Source organism: Vicia villosa, unplaced genomic scaffold (assembly GCF_029867415.1).
Source record: "Vicia villosa cultivar HV-30 ecotype Madison, WI unplaced genomic scaffold, Vvil1.0 ctg.000759F_1_1, whole genome shotgun sequence".
Lineage (NCBI taxonomy): Eukaryota > Viridiplantae > Streptophyta > Magnoliopsida > Fabales > Fabaceae > Vicia > Vicia villosa.
In genome coordinates, this window is record NW_026705340.1 from 418,127 (window position 1) to 442,242 (window position 24,116).

Below are 24,116 nucleotides of genomic sequence, written 5' to 3' on the forward strand. Positions count from 1 at the left end.
ATGGTAGGGGAGAAAAAGTTATTTTCCCTATTTTATATGACTATTGAAAATAAGATATTGAGTGAAAATAAATTCCATAAATACAAAATTGTGATAATAATATCATTCTTACATAATTTATTTATAATATTGAGCAATTAAGCCGTTACAATATTTAATTTTGGTTTATAATCAAATATTTATTTAATTCCATTTTGGTTTTTAATCAAATATAAATGTTTACACAATTGATCAAAAACGATATATTATGGGGAATACAAAATTGTGATAATAATATCATTGTTACATAATTTTTTTATAATATTGAGCAATTAAGCCGTTACAATATTTAATTTTGGTTTATAATCAAATGTTTATTTAATTCCATTTTGGGTTTAATCAAATATAAATGTTTACACAATTGATAAAAAACGATATATTATGGGGAATGGTATGAATTTTTGTAAGATTCTTTGTAGCCTCGTGAACACTAGTTGATTTTGGAAAGACTAATTTATTTAAAACACTTGTTAATTTGGCCATGCATGACGAATTTAGGCATAAACATTTACATAATCATACTAGTGAAAAGGGAAAGATAGAAAACTAACATAAATTCAAATGAAACCGTGTTAAGTGATGATTATATAATTTTGCCAAAAAAAAAAGTGATGAGTATATGAATTATATTTTAGTTTAGATCTCTCTCTCAATTAATTTTAAACTTGTTACCAAGGGGGAAGAAGCACTATCATTGAGGTATGTGTACATTGTTTAATTGTGTTGGCTCTTGTTATCATCTCAATGCCTTTGCTTTTGATAAATCAAAGTCTTGGTTCGAAGTCATAGGCACATTGTTTGTTTTATGAATCAAAACTTGTTTATTTATTGCTCTGTTGAATTTGCGGGATTTATCATCAATAATAATGCCAAAGAAATTTGATACATTTCCAATCGGAAAGTTCATCAATAATACCAAATAAATTTGATACATTTCCAATCGGAAAATTCATGTACTCATCATACCATTCCCAAAAAATCCATGTACTCATATACCATACTTTTTAGAGAGATGTTATTTTGTAGTTAGGATCTTATTTATGTTTTCAATATTAAACTGTATATCAAATCAAGATAAATTGTACCTTATGATTCAACTGTAAATTAGAAGCTACTTGAGGTCAATATTGAATGAGCTGAACTTGTAGGGTTGACATTTTCAAGGTTTAATTATGAAGTTAAATTTCACTTATATGTAAAGTAAAGTAACGACTTCGAGTTTTTTTTTTAATTCATGGAAATGTGCTCTGAAATGGTGAATTTCAAGTGGTGTATTTGTTGCAGTTCAACCGGGAATCAAAAGAAGAAGTTCAACCAATTTCGTCTCTCCCTCTCACACACTCTCAGACAAACAGATATGAGTAAGTATTAACTCTGATATTTATAGTTATTTTCCCCTTCTATTGAGCTGTACTCACTGTCAAAATAAATTCTTATATAAACGGTTTTTTGAGTTGCAATTCAATTTTTAATATTTAATTTATTAAAAGAAAAGAAAATAATTAGATTAAAAAATTTCTATTAATTGTTATGTTTTTTTCTTCTTCCAGGAAGTCGGGATCCTAAATTTGGTTTCTTGATAGGACTGTGCATAGTTACTGTATTTTTTATCATTTTATATATTATTGTCCATTTTTGGAGGCTTTGTCAACATCGACAAGCCACATATCGGTTTGTCATGCGGGCATGCACTTCATAAGCAGTGCATGCTCGACTTTTTATCCAAATCGGCTCATACCTGCCCATACTGTAAGGCAAAGATTTGAGATAATATCAGAATTAATATTAATAAGCGTTTGTAGTAGCAAAATTATAATATGCACTAGGTCTCATTTATAATATGCACTAGGTCTCATTTATAAAGCTTCACAAAATCAACATCAATTGTTTTTTAAAAGAAATTCAAATTTTATTGTATCTATTTCTTCTAAGAAATTAAGAGAGTTTTAATCCCCAAAAAATTCCGTATTCAGGGATTAACAAACAAGCAATAGAAATAAGCCCAATTAATTTATTCTTATTAACAGTTAAGATTTGGCGTAAGTCATTTTTACTTACCCCTGATGTCAACAGATTTTATATATATATAAATTAAAAAGATAAATACAAGAAAAATAGAAATAGTTTTCTATAAATTTTTGGGTTAATAGTCATTTACCCCGGTAATATATGGGTTTTGATTTACCCCTTTAAAAAAAATTTTTAAAAACTTTCTTGAAATATTAAAATTCGAAGTCTTTTGTCTTAGATGAAAAAATTATTTCTGTAAAAGTTTTTTTTTATTTACCACTCTAGTTTTTACATGATTAAGGGTTACACAAAATTACAGGGATATATAAAAAAAAATTTAAAGGGGTAAATCAAAACACGTCTATATTACGGGGGTAAATCACTATTAATCCTAAATTTTATAAAAAAAAAATGTGTCTGTGTGCGCGCGCACATGTGCATGCTAATAATGTGCTCATGATGAATGATTCAATGAATGTAAGCACATGGTATTGCTAGTATGGTTCAACATCTACTATAACAAACTCGTAATATATATAGCGGAAATTGAAAGGTAAGCTAATTTAAATTAAATCATGCATATTCCAAGCATTTAATATTATGAACAACTCTCAGAACGCAATTACTAAGACATTGCAGTTAAGAGAAGGATAAGACGTTGAATTTCCATTTACCTTGGGGTGGAGGAGGTGACCCCATTTGAGAGAGTTAGGAGAGACCATTGAGGAAGAGTGAGGAGAGTGGTAATAATAACAGTTTTGATGTAACATTTTTTACATTTTGTTCTTTTTATTTCAAGTTACACCAAGCACTCTAATACAAATAGTATCTCAAAATTTTGCGCTACAATTTGGACAGATATGAGCAGATTTTAATAAAAAATCGAACATGCACTGCTTAGGAAGTGCATGTCCGCATGGCAAACTATGAAGTGTGTCTCCAGTTTCAAACAATCAAACTCATAGACACAGATCGCACATTGACTTCAAACTCATAGACACATATCGCACATTGACTTTGTGCGTGTGGAGAGGTAGATGAGTCAAATGTTGACTCACTAACTCTCTCTCAGATTATCCGAGAAACGGCTTGTCGTCGAGGAAGCCTATAAAAAGAGCAATAAAGAGTTTGCATATGTAATTTCAATGGGAAGCAATGATCTTACCTCTTGGGGTGAAGGGGGTGAATCCATTTGACTTGAGAGAGTGAGGAGAGTGAATGAGGGAGAGACTGAGGAGAGGAAGAGCCTGAGGAGACTGAATCCATTTGCTGTGCATTACTGCGCTTTTAAAATTGGGTTTTAGGCTCAGAAATTCCTATTAATATTTTAATTAATAAATTTTTTATTTATGTAAAAATAGTATTATTTAATTAGTTTAGAAACATATTAATTAGGATTATTAAATATTAATTCATTTTAAAATATATTAATTAATACTTATCCTAGTCATCATGATGAATGATTCATGTATTTTGAAACAAATAATACCAGTTGAATTGTTTCTATTGATATTCTTGAGTATGAAAAAGGGAATAAGTTTGAACAGTTTTATAATTTCTACAAACAGAAATATGTCCAACGTGTTTATTAGGCTCATGAGATTATGATAGCAAATGTGCATAAACTTATTTAACTCATGTTAAAGATATAATGAATATTTTCTAACTAAATAAAATATGTGTATTACCTTAATTATTACCCATGAGAGTGAGGAGAGTCAGAGAGGGAGAGAGTGAGGAGAGTAAACATTAATATATATATATATATATATATATATATATATATATATATATATATATATATATATATATATATATATATATATATATATATATATATATATATATATATATATATATATAATGTGTCTTTGCGTGTGCGCGTGCGTGCACGTGTGTTTGTGTGTCTAATTAATTAATATATTTGTGAGTTTGTTAGAATTTGAATTTATAATTTTAAATAGAAATTCAATATGTGATTCTGATTTAGTAATTAATAATATATTGTTGTGTCTATGTAAGTATTTTCCACAATTAAAGTCATGAGTTGCACTATACCATGAACCGGGCTGCTACTGAGGAGATGAAAAAGAAAGCATTATTGCCTTATAAACATGGTTTGTTAGGTTTCTTGGGATCTAATCATCGTGTGGATCAGATTTCTAGAGAATGCAACAACTTAAACAAATCTAAAAGATAAGAAAATGCAAATTATCAAAATTTAAACTACAGCAGACAGAGGAACTAAAACAAACTTGATCGATTCACACTTTGATAATAAAGCATGCAGAACACTTTAATATTCTTTGGTATGAAAAAGGGAATCAAGTCTGAACAGTTTTATAATTTGTACAAACAGAAATATGTCCAATGTGTTTGTTAGTAACAAACTTTTAGTTAGGCTTATGAGATTATGATAGCAAATGTGCATAAACTTATTAACTCATGTTAAATATATCATGAATATTTTCGAATATTACCTGAATTATCACCCATGAGAGCGTTAGAGAGAGAGAGAGTGAATGGTGAATTCTTTTAGTGAGAAGTGAGTGAGGGGAAAACCGTTGGATGGTAATATATAAGGGACTGAGTTTGGAGAAAGAATGATTTTTGTTTATGTTGAGTTGGAGAAGTGATGTAATGGAATGATCATGGAAAAAACTGTGAAAATGTTTGTCATTGTTGCAGTTCGTGAGAGACAAGTTGCAATTCTTTTGTTTTTTATAGAAATTTGGAAATGGTGACCAAATTATGAAAAATGCTTCTCATTCTACCAATTCCATCTTTCATCTTTCAATTATCCATAACTCATTCAATTATAATAATTCTGATTATAAGGTATCTTTTGGCTTTATAATAAATGTGTAAAAAAACAATAGACTTGGAATAAATACAAAGAAAATAGAAATAGTTTTCTATAAATATTATGAAAATAATGAGTCTTTGCGTGTGCGCCCGCGCACGTGCATATGTGTGACTGTGATCGAAAGGGAACTTCACGCTTCCACTGGTTGTATCGCAAATGTGGGTCTTGTGGCTATTATAATTCTCGATTGATCAAGCGTGAGACACGTTGAAGCTGCTCTTTGTGTGTTTCCTTTGACGGGATAAACTTCTTGTCTTGAAAGTACTTGTCGATTTGAACATTCCAAGCTTTTGGTGCCTGATTGAGATCGTACAACGCCTTATTCAACTTCAAGACTTTTTCTTCTTGCCATTTTAATTCATAGCCCAATGGTTGCTCGATATAAACTTCTTCTTCGAGGAAACCATTCAAGAAGGCTAACTTTACATCCATTGGATAGATGTTCCATTTATTTTGGGCTGCCAAAAAAATGACCAGTCTAATAGTTTCAAGACGAGCAACAGGAGCAAATACCTCATCATAGTCAATTCCTTGTCTTTGAATATATCCTTTCGCCACCAATCTTGCTTTATATCTCTCCACATCTCCTTTTGCATTCTTCTTCGCCTTGTACACCCATCTTACTCCGATTGCTTTGTGTCCTTGTGGAAGTGTAGTAAGTTCCCACGTGTCATTCTTCGTGATTGACTTGATTTCTTCGTTCATGGCGTCTCTCCACTTTGTGTTTTTCACCGCTTCTTGGTAGCTTAGAGGCTCACAATCACCAAAAAGACAAAAGAGGTTAATGTTGTTTAGGTTTTTGGTTACCTCATAAATCTCTTCAATGCTCCTTAGTCGCGGTGTTCTCTCACTTGAACTTGTTTCTTCCAACCTTGGTGTCGGTGAGGTCGGTGGTGTAAGATATTCCTCTATCATTGGTTGTTCAATTTCTTCTTCTTCTTCAAAGTAAGGAAGAAAATCATACCTTTCTTCTTGAACACTCAAATCCCAACAATCTTCTTCATCGAACTCCACGTTGCAGCTTATGACGATATTTCCACTATTTGGATTATAAAGGTTGTATCCTTTGGAGCTTCAGTCGTAACCTACGAGCACATATTTCTCACATTTATCATCGAGATTTGTTCTTCTTTCGTCTGGAATATGGGAATGAGCAATACTTCCAAACACTTTGAGGTGAAAGATCCCGGGCTTCCTTCCACTCCATGCTTCTTGTGGTGTCTTCGCATGCACACTTCTAGTTGGGGGCGATTTGTCAAGTAAACTGCACATGCCACCGGTTCGGCCCAAAACTCCTTCGCCATCTTCTTGCTCTTGAGCATGCTTCGCACCATGTTAAGTATGGTTCGGTTCTTTCTCTCTGCTACTCCAATTTGTTGTGGCGATCTTGGCGCAATCAATGGACGACAAATTCCATGGTCTTCACAATATTTGTTGAACTCATTTGAAGTGAACTCTCCTCCTCGATCGGATCTCATGGCCTTAATTGAAAGACCACTTTCTTTCTCCATAAGGGCTTTGAACTTCTTAAAGTTTTCAACCACCTCTGACTTCTCCTTCAAGAAATAAACCCATGTTTTTTCTGGAATAATCATCAATAAATACGAGAAAGTACTTACTCTTTCCAAAAAGTTGGGTTTGATTGGTTCACAAACATCTGTGTGTATGAGCTCTAGCGGCTTTGTGGCTCTTGATGTTGATTCCTTTGGAAAGCTTTTTCGGAATTGCTTCCCAATTAGATATCCTTCACAGAGTTGGTTTGGGTGGTTGATGCTAGGAAAGCCTATCACCATCTCCTTCTTTGCAAAACATTCTAGTCCATCGAAGTTGAGATGCCCAAATCGTAGATGCCATAGACATGAAGAATCGGCATAGCAAGGCTTGAGACACTTTGCTACATCATTTTGAATGTTCAAAAGGAACATTCTATTCTTTTACATAGGCACCTTAGCAATTAAGTTATTTCTACAATCTCTTAAGAAAAGACTATGTTCTTTCAAGTGGATGTCATAGCCTTTCTTTAATAATTGTCCCGAGCTCAAAATATTATTCTTCATGTTAGGCACATAGTAGACATTTGATATGAATTGATGACTACCATTCTTCAAGCGTATGAGAATTTTACCTCTTCCTTTGACTGGTATCTTCGAGTTATCTCCAAATGAGACATTGCCAGTTACTGCTTCATTGATCTCTACAAACATGCTTCGATCGTCTCACATGTGGTTGCTTGCGCCAGTGCCGAGGTACGACTTGTTTCTTTTCTCTTCAACTTTGTTTTGACATGCTAGTAGAAAAGTTTCTTATTCTCCACCTTTTTCTTCTACAAAGTTAGCTTCCTCTTCAACCTTCTTCGAGAATCTACACTCTGATGAATAGTGACCAATCTTGTTGTAGTTGAAGCACTTGATTTGTGATTTTTCGTACCTCGACCATGAATTTCCTCTTCCACGACCTCTTGTCGCTTGTGGATTCCAACTTCTTTCTCCATTGTTGAAGTTGTTAGAGTAGTTGTTGTAACCTCATCTTCCTTCTCCTCCACGTCCACGATCTTGACCACAACCTCGTCGTCTTTGGCTCTTGTAGTTTACATAGTTTGTTTCCTTTATGTTGAGTTGTAGTAGTTGCTCTATAGCCTCCTTTAGTTTAGTTTTTCTCTTTTGTTTTTCTTCATATGCTTTGTAAGGAACCCGTGAGTTGCTCTATGGTCATGGTCTTGAAATCCTTGTTTTCTTCAATGTTGGTAACAATGAAGTCAAAACTTGTATTTAAAGTGCGAAGTATTTTCTCCATGACTTTCACATCATCGACATCTTCACCATTTCTTGTAAGTTGATTGACTACGGTCAATACTCGAGAAAAATAATCAGAAATTGACTCCGAATCCTCCATAAACAAGCGTTCAAAGTCACCTCTAAGAGTTTGAAGACGAATCTTTTTTACCTGCTCAACTCCTTTATTGCAAGTTTGAAGCTTGTCCCATGATTTTTTGGCCGTCGTTGCGTTGGATATCTTCTGAAAAGTATCTTCATCCACCGATTGATAAATGAGGAAGAGAGCTTTCTTGTCTATCTTTCTTGACTCCTTCAACGTATCTTTCGCACTTTGGCTTAACGAGACTTCATCTTTCTCTTTGAAGCCTTTCTCAACGATATCCCACACGTCTTGAGATCCTAGTAGCGCCTTCATCTTTATACTCCAATTATCATAGTTGTTCTTTGTGAGCATCGGTATTTGAAAAGGGAAACCTCCATTCGCTATTTTTGAGGATCTTGAAGCTCTGGTACCACTTTGTTGGAATTATGATTGTTTTTGTGTGTAGGGTAAGTGTTTAGAAATATTATAGGCTTGAATAGAAACTTGATAGGTAGGATAATTCTTTATGGAAGAGAGAACTTTGTATTTTGCTTGATACAAATGTGTGAAATTACATCTCTATTTATAGTACTCTAATAAGGAGAACTCTAGACTCAGTAATTCTAGAGAGTTCTCAATCCTAGAAATTCAAAGAGTATTCTAGAGAATACTACAATAATAAGAAATATCTAGACACTCCAAATACTACAAGAATTCTCTAGAAACTTTACACAAAATTACTTAAGCCCAAAATAACTAAGACCGAGAATACCAATAATAATTAAGCCCAAATCAAATTTATTATTTCAACAGTTACAAACTCTAGAGGATATACAAGAAGGATATACAGCCCAATTGGAACTTGAACAAATGCTTCTCATCAGCAAAATAAATAGATGGAGTAATATTACATTACTTTAACAATCAGATTTTAAAAAAAGAACGTTTTTTCTCAAAATCAATTTTTTTATAAAACTGAGCAGTAAAAATTTAAGAGCATATACGTTGGATTAATATCATAAGTTACATGATGTTTTCACGATAAAATGAAATATGTACAATGAAGATTTTAGTCAATTAATGACTAAATTAATAAAAATTCAATTTGAACAAGCCTCGATTATGCAACAATCTTCACTCCGTCTTACGGGAAATGATCCCTTGTCTGAGGTCTTAGCCTATTTAAAGGGGGAAAAACTGTTAATTTTATTTCATAACAATCTTTACTCGGTTCTACCAAAGTTTTTAATTTGCTCTTATCGAATTATCAATCCCACCAACACAATATGTGAGATATTGGATCGAACTCTAGTATGATCAAAGGGTAGCTTCTTGGTTCGACAGTTCGACATGGTTAAGCATGACGTCGAAGGTTGCTCACATGCTGGTGTCGAAGTGTATGATGTAGTCGAAGATGGGTCGAGCATGCAGGTGTCGAAGATGCTAGGGTTGTTAGCATGTTAAATTAGGTTGTAGTGTTTAAACCCTAATTTGTTAAGTTAGCTTGTTTATTAAGTTGGCTTGTGTAATGAACCTTGTTGAAAAAGCTCATTAGTTAGTATGTTAGGTTTTATTATAAATAGCATACTAGTCTCTCATCATTGCTAAGTTGCAAATCCTAATTTATGGTGAGAGAGGTTATTTGTTATTCTTGTAAGCTTGTAATCTTGTTTTAAGAGAAAGTAAAAGAATAGCAGTTATAACCAATTCCTGTGTTCTTCTTCTCCTCTCTAATTCCTATTATACTTTGTTATTAGTATCATTTTTCACCACAAATTGGTGCGGTGAGCGTGGAGAAGATGCCTTCAACAAAGTATGAGATTGAAAAGTTCACCGGAGTGAATGATTTCGGTCTGTGGCGCTTGAAGATGAAAGCCATACTGGTTCAGCAGGGTTGCTTGGAAGCGTTGAAGGGAGAGGCAGCCATGAATGCAGAATTGACGGCAGCGGAGAAGACGAATATGATCGAGAAAGCACACAGCGCAATTTTGTTGAACCTTGGTGATAAGGTTCTCCGGCAGGTATCAAAGGAGACGACGGCATTAGGGTTATGGGTGAAACTTGAAAGTTTGTTTATGACCAAATCGCTGGTAAATCGACTCTACCTGAAACAAAGTGTTGGCTGAGCAGTTGGATATGTTCAACAAGCTGATTCTTAATCTTGAAAATATTGATGTGAAGATCGACGATGAAGATCAAGCGTTTTTACTATTGTGTCCTTTGACTCGATCACATGCTCACTTCAAAGAAACTCTCCTGTATGGAAGGGAGTCCCTGACCTTTGAAGAAGTTCAATCAGCCCTGTATTCTAAGGACTTGAACGAACGAAAGGAGCATAAACCCTCAACTGTTGGCGAAGGTTTGGCCGTTAAAGGAAAACTCTTACGAAAGGATGGTAAGTTTGACAAGAAGAAGGGCAAAAGCCAGTCGAAGTCTTACAGTGGCGAAGCATCTGGAATTCGATGCTATCATTGTAAGAAGGAGGGTAACACAAGAAAGGTGTGCCCTGAACGCCTGAAAGATCATGGAGGTAAGGATAATGGCAATGCAGCCATTGTTCAAGATGATTTCGAATCATCTGATGTTCTTGTGGTTTCAAACAGTGACTCGAGAAGAGAGTGGATTATGGATTCAGGTTGCACTTGGCACATGACTTCAAACAAAGACTTGTTCGAGAAATTATGTGATCAAGATGGTGGATCATTATTGTTGGGAAACAACAAGGCTTCCAAGATTGCAGGTGTTGGATCTGTGAGGTTCAAAATCCATGATGAGTCCACAAGGTTGTTGACTGAAGTCGGGTATGTTCCTGATTTGAAGAGAAATCTACTTTCTCTTGGTGAATTCGACAAGAAAGGATATATTTTCCAAGGAGAGAAAAGTATCCTAAGAGTCATGAAGGGTTCGAAGGAAGTCTTGAGAGGCGTGAAGAAACAAGGCTTGTATACCCTTGAGGCTGAAGTTGTAAGTGGTTCGACAAAAGTTACATCCACGAAACCTTTGTCGAAAACAGAAATATGGCACATGATATTGGTCCATGTCAGTGAAATGGGTCTGGTCGAATTAGGGAAACAAAATCTACTTGCTGGAGACAAAGTCGAAAAACTGAAGTTTTGTGAACCCTGTGTACTTGGAAAATATTGCAGACTGAAGTTCAACAAAGGCAAACAAAGAACACATGGATCCCTCGACTACATCCATGCTGATCTTTGGGGGCCTGCAAGGTGTCCATCACATTCAGGAGCAATGTATTTTCTATCCCTAGTTGATGATTATTCCAGGAAGTTATGGGTATTCATCCAGAAGACTAAGGATGAAACTTTTGAGAATTTCAAAAAGTTGGAAGACTCTGGTAGAAAATCAGACTAGCAGAAAGGTCAAGAGGTTGAGAACCGACAATGGCCTTGAATTTTGAAATGAGGCATTCGACAGTTTTTGTGCTGCCTCTGGTATTGCAAGGCACATAACTGCTGCAGGTACTCCACAGCAAAATGGTTTGGCTAAAAGGTTTAATCGAACTATTTTGGAGAGAGTGAGATTCATGTTGACTAGTGCGGGGTTAAAGAAGGTGTTTTGGGCTGAGGTTGTTTCGACAACAACATATCTGATAAACAGATGTCCTTCGACAGCGTTAGATATGAAGACACCTGAAGAAGTTTGGTTGGGACATCCACCAGATCTCGACAAACTTAGAGTATTTGGCTGCGTAGCCTATGCTCACATTAGACAAGACAAGGTCGAACCTAGAGCTCTAAAATGCAAGTTCATGGGATACCCTAAAGGAGTCAAAGCTTATAGGCTATGGTGCCTAGAGCCAGGTCACAGGAGGTGTATCACCATTCGAGATGTAGTTTACAATGAAGCTGAAATGGCTTTTAAGAAAACCGATGATGTTGGTCGAAGTACAGAAACATCTGACGATGAGCTGGAACAGGTGGAGATTCTTGTTGAGGTGGAGCATGTTGATGCCGAATTGCATATCCCTGATGAAGTCAAAGAAGAAGTAGAAGATTCTGAGGATGAGGAAACTGTCGATGACTACCTATTGTCGAGAGATAGGTCGAGAAGAGTCATCAAGGCACCTTAGAGGCTTGGGTATGCAGATATTATAGCTTATGCCTTAATCTCTGCAAGTGAGGTTCTAGACGAAGAACCTAGAGACTATAAGGAAATTATGAGGAGTCGAAATAAGACTGAATGGCTGAAGGCCATGGATGATGAGATGAAATCTCTTCATGATAATCATACTTGGGAACTGATCAAGAAACCTACTGGGGCAAAGTTAGTCACCTGTAAATGGATTTTCAAAGTTAAGGAAGGAATCGAAGAAGTAACGTCGAAAAGATACAAGGCAAGGTTAGTTGCAAGGGGTTTCACTCAGAATGAAGGTGTCGACTTCAATGATGTGTTTTCTCCAGTTGTGAAGCATAGGTCCATTCGAATGTTGCTTGCCATGGTGGCACAGTTTGATCTTGAACTGGAACAGATGGACGTGAAGACTGCGTTCTTGTATGGTGATCTAGATGAAACGATCCTGATGAGGCAACCTGAAGGGTATGTCGAAAAGGGGAAGGAAGATTATGTGTGCAAGTTAAAGAGATATTTGTATGGGCTGAAACAATCTCCTCGACAGTGGAATAGGAGATTCGACAAGTTCATGGCACGCATAAGTTTCATTAGAAGTCAGTTCGACCACTGTGTTTACTTTCAATTTCGACTTGGTAATTCATTTGTTATTTTGTTGATTTATGTGCATGATATTCTCATAGCAAGCAACAATGTTGAAGATGTGACGAGGGTGAAGGCTGAACTCAATAAAGAGTTCGATATGAAGGATCTGGGAGCTGCTTCCAGAATTCTTGGAATTGACATTCGAAGAGATAGAAAGAAGTCTAAGTTATGCTTATCTCAAGAGGCATACATACGGAAGATTCTTGAAAAGTTTGGTATGTCAAATTCGAAGCCAGTTGTGACTCCAACAAACCCTCAATTCAAGCTGAGTATTGATCAGTGTCCCAGTACTGATGTCGAAAGAGCCTATATGAATAGCATCTCATATGCTAATATAGTCGGTTCTTTGATGTATGCTATGGTCTGTACTAGACCCGACATAGCATACGCAGTAAGTCTTGTAAGCAGGTACATGGCGAATCCTGGAAAGACTCACTGACAAGCATTGAAGTGGATTTTAAGGTACATAAATGGTTCTCTGAATAGAGTCCTAATTTATGGTGGAGCCTTAGGTGAAGATATTAAAGCAGTAATCGAAGGATATGTCGATTCTGATTATGCAGGTTGTATGGATTCTAGAAAATCTATTTCTGGATATGTTTTCACTATGTTTGGCACAACAATTAGTTGGAAAGCAACACTTCAGAAAGTTGTTGCTCTATCAACCACTGAAGCGGAGTACATTGCCTTAACCGAAGCTGTGAAAGAAGCATTGTGGCTTGAAGGTTTTTCAAAGGAGCTGAAACTTCAAGGTCGAGGTATCACTGTTAAATGTGATATTCAGAGTGCAATACACCTGTCGAAGAATTCAGCCTATCATGAGCGAACTAAGCACATTGATATGAGGTTGCATTTCGTCAGAGGAGTAATCGAGTGTGGAGAAGTCCAAGTGCTGAAGGTTTCGACGGAAGACAATGTGGCTGATATGATCACCAAGACAGTGCCAAGTTGCAAGTTTTTCCACTGTATGTAGTTGATAAAGCTGCATGAAGAAAGCTAGTCTGTTCCCTTGACGTTGTAGAGTTAGGTCCAAGGTGGAGATTTGTGAGATATTGGATCGAACTCTAGTATGGTCGAAGGGTAGCTTCTTGGTTCGACAGTTCGACATGGTTGAGCATGACATCGAAGGTTGCTCACATCCTGGTGTCGAAGTGTATGCTGTAGTCGAAGATGGGTCGAGCATGCAGGTGTCGAAGATACTAGGGTTGTTAGCATGTTAAATTAGGTTTTAGTGTTTAAACCCTAATTTGTTAAGTTAGCTTGTTTATTAAGTTGGCTTGTGTAATGGGCCTTGCTGAAAAAGCCCATTAGTTAGTATGTTAGGTTTTATTATAAATAGCATACTAGTCTCTCATCATTGCTAAGTTGCAAATCCTAATTTATGGTGAGAGAGGTTATTTGGTATTCTTGTAAACTTGTAATCTTGTTTTAAGAGAAAGTAAAAGAATAGCAATTATAACCAATTCCTGTGTTCTTCTTCTCCTCTCTAATTCCTATTATACTTTGTTATTGGTATCGTTTTTCACAATACAATACAATACAAATCTTGATTTGAACCACAAAAATTTCACAAACATTAATAATAAATGAACCTCTTCTATGATAGATCTCACACTCCCTGATAATTAAGAAGCAATCAAATCATGGTAATGTTCCTAAAAATTGAAGATAAATTCCTATGCAATTGAAGATTGTGAAAATATGTATTTGAAAAGCTAAAACTCCGTTTTGAACAACTTTCAAAGTTATGATATTATGATTATATGTTTGGAAAAATACACAAATGATTTTTATATGTGTTAGAGATAGATGACTAAAAATGAGTTAAAATACCCTTTTGATTTAAGTCAAGAATGATGGTTATGATTCGAGTCAAATGAGAAACTGATTTGAATCAATAACTTAAAACCCGGTTTTTAGTCATTTGATTCGAATAAGTGATTCGACTCAAGGAATCATGTGATTCCAATCCAGCTGACATAACAAAAATTCAGGATTTGAGGTGAACTATTGATTCGAATAAGTTTTTAGCTTGATTCAAATCAAACTTGCTCCTAATTCGAATAGGAAAGCTCGTGATTCAAATTGCACTGGTGGTGGAAAATCATGATTTTGATATTCATTTATTAATTTGAAAACCATGCATAACCTTAAAACGAATCATACTTCAAAAAATTGTTATTTTTAAAAGAATACAAAATTTGATTGAATCTAAAGCTGTATGAAAGGAATCATTTGTTCATGCGTTTCTGACCCAAATATTTGACTGATTTGACTTGAACCACTTTGCATCCACTTTTATCTAAATATGATAATGCATGCATTTGCCAAACCCATAATAAGTAGATGATTTCACGAAAGAACATAAGATCCAAACCTATATTAGAGCACATAAACGTGCGTTCAACTGTGACCATTCTAGTAATGAAATCAGACGGAAGATAGAATCACAGTCACAGTTGTTTTTTTAAAATATTTTGATAGCAAAGAAACAACCGAATGAGAAGGTCGTCAAATGCTGAGACTCTTGAGGATGAAGACTAATATCTGGTCTCACCCGTCCCGTGCTCCACAAAATTCATCGTCAGTGGAACAATAACGAGTTGGTGAAACTCAAGTTTCATGAGTTTCTTACAATATGAACCTTGCTCATAACATCGTTCAGGTACCTCTCTTTGTTCCTTCCTTTTCACCATCATCATCACATATACTTGTTTACATTAATATTTATGCTACTTGCGGTGTTGCGATTGCTGTTATTATGGTCGCTGCAATGCAAATTGCGTTCGTTGCGGTGTGATGGAAGGTGTTGGAAATACATTGTTAAAAAGTTGATGTTAAGATTTTTCATTTGTAATTTGAGCTTTGTAGTTCTGAGATTTTGAGTTTTGATGAAAATACTTAAGTAAACATGGGCGAAATTGTCTTATGTGGTTTCTAATGGCGGTCGGACGCATAATTTTAATTCACAATGCAATTGCGGGCTAATCTGGTTGCGGCCGCAATTGTGGTTGCAAACTATTTGAAACCATCTACACACATAAACATTTATTATTGTATTGAATTAGAGTGTTGGCTCTACTAGTAATATTAAAGCATTTTTTTGTGTGGAAGAATTTGTCAACTCAAATCTTGTAGATTTGTAGAGCGTCGAACCAGAGGATTAGTTATATGGAGGTCAGGAAGTGTTATGTGGGTACCGTGGCGAAAACTATCAAGGACCAACAGCAAATACTGTCCAAACATAATTCAAAGAGTGAGTCAGTTGTGTGGAATCAACAACAACATGATAACATGACGCCGGAGGAGATGGAGTTTAACCGGATGCTTGATGGTTTGGGTCCTCGCTTTGTTGATTGGTGGGGTACAGGAATACTTCCTGTTGATGCTGATTTGCTTGCCCCTGTTGTTCCTGGTTACAAAACACCTCTTAGGCTTCTTCCCACCAAAATGCATCCGCAACTCACCAGCGACAAGCACACAAAAATGCTGAAACTTGCCAAAGCTCTTCCTTGTCATTTTGCCTTGGGTAAGCGAGATTCAACTGCCGAACAGTTTTATTAAATTTGTCTTTCCTTTTGCTGATGTGAATCTTGTCTTTATCTTCTTTTTTTTTTTTGTTCAAGGTCTAGCATGTGCTATTCTTAAGCTTTAGGAGAAAAGTTTGGTTGCAAAGATTGTTGTCAAGCATGGTGTCCAGAATACAAACAATGAACTGATGGCTCTGGAGTTGAAGGTTTCTTATCTACAATTTCCTGTTTGGTTTGCATATGAAATTTTGTGTGTGTAAAGCTGAATGCATCAAATTACAAGTATTTCCTGTTTGGTTTGCATGTGAAATTTTGTGTGTGTAAAGCTGAATGCATCAAATTACAAGTATTTCCTGTTTGGTTTGCATGTGAAATTTTGTGTGTGTAAAGCTGAATGCATCAAATTACAAGTACTAGTACTGCTTGTTGAATCAAAACTGTGTAATAGACTGCAGAGCTTCATTTAAAAAATTGTGAAAGCGATTTTTAGAATGTTACAATTAAGAGTCTTCAAAAACTTTGGCTATGCTTTTATTTGGTAGTTACTACTTATGACATAAGATAAGAGCCCTTCCATAAAAAACCAAAGAGATGATATATAGAAAACTAAACATAAACATATTTTAACAATTAATAAACCTAAAATAAAAAAACTCAGCAGCTTTTCTGTTGTATCATATAAACAAGTTGGATTGGAGTCGCCACTGAACTCAACTGCCGGAAAATGCAGCCAGAGTTAGTGCATCAGGCGTCAGAAACAGCGAGATAGTCGTCCACTTTTTCCCTATTTATTCAGATTTTCCTCCCCTCTCTTCTAGCGCTTGCCAGGATTCGATTCTTTGGAATACTTTTTAATGAAGATGCATAACTGGTTTTTGAAGTATGAAATTTTCTGTTTAGTGGCTAATCTGATTTTAAAATTACAGTGTTTTTTGTTTTAAAGATTAAACGAATAGGTTCATAGTTAGAGATGTTTAGAATTTTGTTTTAATGGGAATTGGGAGCTCTTTCAATCACCCCCATCGGGCCTATGCTCCAATGGTGCATTCCTTTGTTCCCTTGTCATGATCTCCCTATATTCTAAGAAAAGAGAATAATTAATGCAGCATTTTTATTGAATTGAAAAGTTTTTTCTCTGGTCCAGAAATTAACCAACTGCTAATTAAGGAATAAGTATTACATTGTAATATATCGTGGGAAGGTGTGTAAGCTTCACATAAGCGGAAAAACAACTTTCGGTCATATTGTGAGCTATTTATATATAAGCCCTTCCAAACATTTGCCTAATTGTTTGTAACATAAGATAGGATAAGCCTAAATAAGTTCTTCCAAGCACCTCCATGGTAACATGGTGCATTCTTTTGCTCCCAAGTCAATATTCTAAGAAGTAAGAATAGAAAATAATACAGTAATTCTATTAATTGATTTGGAAACTATTTTCTCTGGTCCAGAAATTAACAGGGGGTACCTTACTGCTAAGGAATAAATATTACATCGTAATATATCGCGGGAAGGATTTCCTTTCAGCCAATGTGGCTGCCATTTTATCTGAAAGACAGCAGTTGACAAAACAGGTGCAGGATGTAACTGGGGAAGATGATGAAACAAATGCACAAGCAGGATTGAAACAAATATCTACTGTAGAATGTGAGAAGATGATGAAAGAGGCTGCTGAAGCGAGTAATGTTAGATCTATGAAAAAAATGGAACACAAACTAGTTGTTGTAAGTATCTACTTGTCTTATGAAGTTTATCATGGTTGAGAAATTAGTTATGTTTTATTGAGGATACTTGTTGAAATGTAAATCATAAGCAGCTTTCTTTAAAGGGTAAAAAAGTTTTTAGTGTTCATATAATTAATCTGCAAATTACCATTAGATTGTTGTTGTGTCATGCAAAGAGGAACTGCCGAAAAGTCATTATTGTCTTAAATTTCTCTTTATATATCTGAACCTTGAAATTTAGGTTTCCAAAAAAATTAGGATATCAATTATTTGGAGTGTGATTGTTTGCTGTTATCAGCTTGCTGTATTTTATTTCAGCTCCATATACTTGTTTAAATTTATAATACGGCACATTCAAAGTTTAGAAAGAAATATCTAAGAGTGTGTGACTTCTGTTTTCTTATGATCATTTAATTTAATTTGTTTTAGTCATATTTACACCACTAGATACACGAAGAGGCTGATGCCAAAAAGTCAAGAGCAGAAGCTATTAGCTAATTAATAGATGCATCTATGGTTCCAGTTGGTCCTGATAATAGGAGGGAAACAATCACAGATGAAGAACATGTAATGTTCCGTGGGGCTGGTTTAAAAATGAAGGCTTACTTACAACTTGGTGAGTAACCTTCTGCTGTAACAGAGTTGCTACATTGCAATGATGCAAAACTGACTGCTGCTTATGATACTCTGTAGGTACACATGGTGTTTTTGACAGTGTCATTGAGAATATGCATTTGCACTGGAGGCATCGAGAACTTGTTAAATTAATAACAAGAGAAAAAAACCTTGCTTTTGTTGAAGAAATAGCTGGTTTAATGGAATACAAGAGTGGTGGAATACTAGTAGCAATAGATAGATTTCCCAAAGGATTTTCTCTTATTTACTATCGTGGAAAGAGTTATAGGTGGCCAATTACTCTCCGACATAGAAACCTTTTAATGAAAGCAAAAGCATTGCAATGTTCATCATCCATGCAACGACACTAGGTTTTTACTTTTATATGACAATTACAAATACATTTTTCCTTTTTATAGTTCAGTATCTTAGAGAATGTTTAGTTTAGATACCAGCTTTGGGATCTGTATGGAAATGCCTAGTATTTGTGTATGTAATTGTTTCTAACATATAATTTTTTATATTATCTGATGAGGGTTAGGATGAGAAAGATTGATGAATGAACAAAAATGGTTGTACTTTGCAGAGTAAGGATGAAGGCTTATCATCTTGGTGATTTTACGGTTCTTTCAAAACCTTAGAGGTTTTATGCTATTTTTATGCAAATATGTCAACCCGCCATGGGAAGATGGTGGATTTCTCCTGTGAAGGCGGGTTGATATATATCACAAAAACTGTAAAATGCGGGGAAGGAAGAGGAAAGAGGGAAACCAGTAATCCAAATCACTACAAATAGAGAATGAAATTTGGCATTTGCTCAAAACATGGGAGAAATATGGGGAATAGTTACTGCTCTTGGGATAACATAGAAAGGGTATTTGAAGATTATGAATTGAATGCCATTCTTGGGTGGTTATCCATTTAGTCCTTGAAGGATGTATTTCCAAGCATTCTTATTGGAGTATCAAAGAATTCAACACTGGCTTTCCCGATCGTTTTAAAATTCTGATTTTGAAAAACATTTTTGAAACGGTTTCTATGAGGAAAAGTATATTCAACTCCTCATATTCAACCCAATGCCTTTAAACTCCTTAGTCTTCACTAGGAGAAGATATTTTTGAGACACCAACCTAGTCTCACATTGTTTGAGAAATGAGATAAAAGTAATTTATACTCCATAACACTCATATTCTTCAATTCAACTATGTGAATGTCAACGTGAGTAAAGGAGAAGCCATGGTCTTAGCAGATGAAGGTGTTGTATGCATTGATGAGTTTGAAAAGATGAGACCATAAGATAAGTGTGTATACCATTTGTTGTTTCATTTTGGCATTTTGTCATTGTTCTCTTTGGTTAACTTTTGTTGTTGTGTTTGTTACGTTAGGGTTTCCATTCATGAGGCCAATGAAGAGAAAACTATATCCGTAGCTAAAGAATGAATAACAATTGTTCTTAATTCCATGACTTTTATTCTTGCTGCAGCCAGCCCTCCATCTGGCCATTATAATGTCTGTAAGGTTTGGTTTAATCTTCATAGTGAAAGATTTCATGGCATTTTCAAGTGTATTTTTGTTACTTTGATGTGGTTTGTTGAATCGAAAAACTTTTTTGTTGCTTTAACCTTCCATATTTCTCACCCCAAATCGAACCGGTTAACAATGAGTTTTGAAGAATTTCGTTAGAATGTTTATATTGTGTGTTTGTTACTTTGTTGCAGTTAATGTATTAAATGAGTTTGTTCACTGGCTGAAACGATTGTCATACATGTTTGGGATGTTTGACTTCGTCATGTTATTTCTCTTTTGTTGAGTTTGTTGTTTGTTAAATTTAATTTATTTTTCTTTATTCAAGTTATCATATGATCTCCTATTAACTTGTGTGATTTAACTATACATAATTATATGTTGAGTATTTGTTTTTAAGTTTGCTTTGTTACTGGTGTAATTGGTGCTTTTATCATGTTATTTGTCTCCATGTTTTCTTTTTAGTTTTCAATTATACAATTCTGCTTATTTTGTCATAATTTTTCTAGGTTTGAACAAAATCTATACTAAGTTGCTCTTGATTATGAAGGCAAGGTATTGAAAAAAAAAACAAAAGCATCATTTCAAGCCACACCTTATAAATATGATTAGATAAGTTATTCGTATTTCTTGCAATAATTTTACACCATCATGTCTTCCCAAATTGAAGATGTATATGTTCTGCATAGATGTTTGTAGTCTATTGTAATCGTAGTTTGTTTTATATTTTTTCTTAATCTAGTTTAACCGCGTGTTTGATTTTTTGGTATAGGCACGTGATGAGTTTGTACCAGGCTATAACTCTTTGTATGGAGCATTGTCATTCTGCAAAATTAACGGGTGAAAGTGATTCATACAAAACTGTCGTTTTATCAGGAGGAACTTAATGTTTTCCAGGTTTAGCAGATACATATCCAAATCACTTTTTCATATAAGCTATTCTAACATTATCACAAATGTTTTATCAGTAGATAAACCTAAATGAATCAATCCAAACATTGACACATTTTTGTATTTTATCCCTTTTAATTGCAGTTGCAGGAAGGTAATGCCAATATCCTAAAATTTACTCAAAGACAAAATGAGCTCTCAAGAAGAGAAGGTAATGTCATCATCATAAAACTTATTTCTTTTATTTTTCTCATTCTCAATATCTATTTTCCTAAGATAATACTGTAATGTATTATTTATTTTGTTTTAAGAAGCATCATTTACATTTTTTACTTTTAATATTAGAAAATTTCTTCATAGGTTTATTTTGTTTATTTTTACTTGAGTAAGTTGTATGACAATACTTGCTTTTGATTAAGCATGTTGATAGTTTTTTGCAGCATTTTGTTTTAGACTCATGAAGCAACTTCTTAGAAACATAAGTATGATGTTTTGGTCTTTTGTGGTGACGTTTTAGTCTTTTGTAAACATTTTTGTGATCAACAATAGTTTTAGTTGATTGTTTTGAATTAATTGTTTTTTAATATTGAATTTACTCAAAAGAGTTTTTACGTTGCAGGTTGAATTAATTGATATATCATTATTTTGTTATGATTGGTTCCAAGTTAAATCAAGGAGACTTAGTCGGATAAGTATTAATTCTTTAGTAATATTGTGGATCATTTTTTGTTATTTGTGGACCATATGGTACATTATTTACAAAAAATCTCATACTGAGTTGGATCTTGCTGAGTTGTAACATTCAACATATTGGGCTTGGCAGTCTGGATGTGTATCCCAAAATTCCTGTGGTTCTACTCTTTTTGTTGCCCCTTGAAGAAAAGTGCTTATTGGAACTCTCAATTGTAAAAGGGCCAGGAATTCTAAGCTTGGAGGTGAGATAGATCAAGTAAATAGTACTCATATTGAATTGACTAACCTATATATGTATTACAATTTATCTGCCAAGGTACACTAACACTAATGTAATCCTTAATCGTAGAATGATTAGGGAGTTTATTATGAGAAATTTGCACTTTTTTCTTTCAAGTAGTTGATTATTTTGTGTTGTTTTAGCTCATGAAGCAAATGACATTTTCTTGCTACAGAGCTTTTGGGCCCTCATCTTTTATTGTAATGCATGATGGATACGATATTGAGCTTCAATTTTGATGGACTGCAACTTTCAAAAGACGGGTATACAATTTTGATGGACTGCAACTTTCTATAATGCTGATAATGAGATGTGACTATAATCTGCTTGAATTTTTTCCATGTGAGTATATTATAACAGGTTTGTATGGATTTGCTTGAACCTAAAATCCTTGCATACCTTGCTAATAAGATGCCAATTAAGTTTTAAATAGAAAAAAATTATGTAGTATCAATTTATCATCTACTTCCATATTACTTATGCAGTTCCATTATTTTAATTATTGTATGGTTCTATAATTTGTTGACATATTTTCAGATGCATATATGAATTTAGTATGAACTATTTCCAAATATGATGAAGTGTCTAATGGTTCAATGCACAGTTTTAACAATTTAATATTAGAGCATTTAGACAATGATAGTTTTTAAAGAAATTGGTTTTAGTTAGATGGCAATTAATACCTGAACAATCACTATGAAAACAAGTGTTAGATGGAAATGCTTTTGTTGGAACGAAGAAAACTGTTTGGATTTTAATTCAAGAAATTCAAGAAAACAACCTTACAAGATCCAAAGGTTGAACTTGGTGTCTATTTACAAGAGTAGCTATCAATTTTTTAAACCCAAAAATACACACTTAAAAACTACAATGCTTATGATTTTTATCTTCAATTTTTTCTATATTAAATTAGGCAAAAATAACCGTGCTATCAATTGATGGTTAATAACTATAATAAGATGTTGGTTAATTGATACCAGTTGATGCATTAATCATGCACTAAACACAATTAATTACACTTTTGAACACTTGAGAATCATGGTTAATAACATTCAAAATTATGATTTATTTGCTTTTAGTCGATGGTAACTTTGACATTTGGTTATAATCTTTAACCATACTATACACATACAAAATATGAGGAGCTTACTTGAATTATACTGCATAACTTGCCTCGTGGTTTTCAATGTCAAAAGTTTGACCCCTCAACAATGAAATGGATATATCAAGACAAATATCAACGTGGATCCCTAGAGAAAATCAATGACAATTTGGACTAAAACAAATAGATTATAGTTTTAAGAAAAGGACAATATTCCTGAAATATGTTGAAGATGTGTTTTTGACTTCTCTGCTTCCTTTGATAACTGATACGTTTTTAATACTATTTAACCTTTGGAAACTTCATTTCCAATTTTATTGTTTCGTACAAGCCCTTTTAAGTTTTGGTGTAAACACGTGTAATTGTTTGCTTATAGTGTCTAACTGAGTTGTTTTTTTGAACATGTGTGGTAGCTTCAACCTATGATATTTTTTATATGATTAAAATAATAATAAAATAAATGATTCTATATGTTTTTGTGGTATTTTTTATTTAACGAGTTATTTTTTTTTTAAAACTTACATAAATTATTAATAAATTAGAGTTTAAATTATTTATAATTTACAAAAAAAATTAGTTAAATAAACATTTTTATGTATATTATTAATAACAATGACATTTTATCTATACAATAGTAATCTTACTGTAAATAAAATTTGTAAAATTATAAGTGTTTTTAAAATATTTTATTTACTTATGATTTATAATATTGATTTATAATACTAGTACGGGTATAAGTACTACTATTTGTAATTTCAACATATGATTTATAATATTGTGCAGTTATAAAAATGTAGTGTAGCAACCCAGATAATTCTCGAATTTCAATTATGTTGGGGCGAAATGGACTCGACCATTATGCGCATATAATAGCATAGTTTTTCTTAACTGATTTGTTTTAACTTTAAAAAAAGAATTATTTTTTATTTTTAAATGTGATTTTTTTAAACTATTTTTTAAATAGTAAAAGTTTTTTATAATTTTTTTTAAGATTATTGAATAGTATAGTTTTTATACTTTTCAATTTATACTATAGTTTTTTATAATTTAATAGTAAATGTTTTATATATTGAAGATTAAACACTTAATTTTTAAAAAAATTATATTTCAAAAATAATTTTTATGAAAAATTATACAAAATAACTTCAAATTAAATTACTTTTATAAATTTCTATATCCAAATTAAATTATATTAAAAGGATTAAATAGCTAAGATAAAATTTTAAGAAAAAATATTTAAATCAATTTTTTATTC

At 33.7% G+C, this 24,116-nt stretch overlaps 1 protein-coding gene and 1 pseudogene across 1 annotated transcript; one reads left to right on the plus strand and one right to left on the minus strand.

Annotated features, from left to right (window-relative positions):
* Positions 1-7,585: 7,585 nt before the first annotated feature.
* LOC131631036 (uncharacterized) lies at positions 7,586-8,143 on the minus strand. The gene has a single exon (XM_058901796.1). The coding sequence runs from the start codon at positions 8,141-8,143 to the stop codon at positions 7,586-7,588; it is 558 nt and encodes a 185-aa protein (XP_058757779.1).
* A 5,465-nt stretch (positions 8,144-13,608) lies between these two features.
* LOC131631037 (CRM-domain containing factor CFM3, chloroplastic/mitochondrial-like) lies at positions 13,609-22,125 on the plus strand (annotated as a pseudogene).
* Positions 22,126-24,116: the final 1,991 nt, after the last annotated feature.

Excerpts from the sequence above, each read along its gene's own strand:
- LOC131631036 (XM_058901796.1), bottom strand. The coding sequence starts at position 8,143 with ATGCTCACAAAGAACAACTATGATAATTGGAGTATAAAGATGAAGGCG.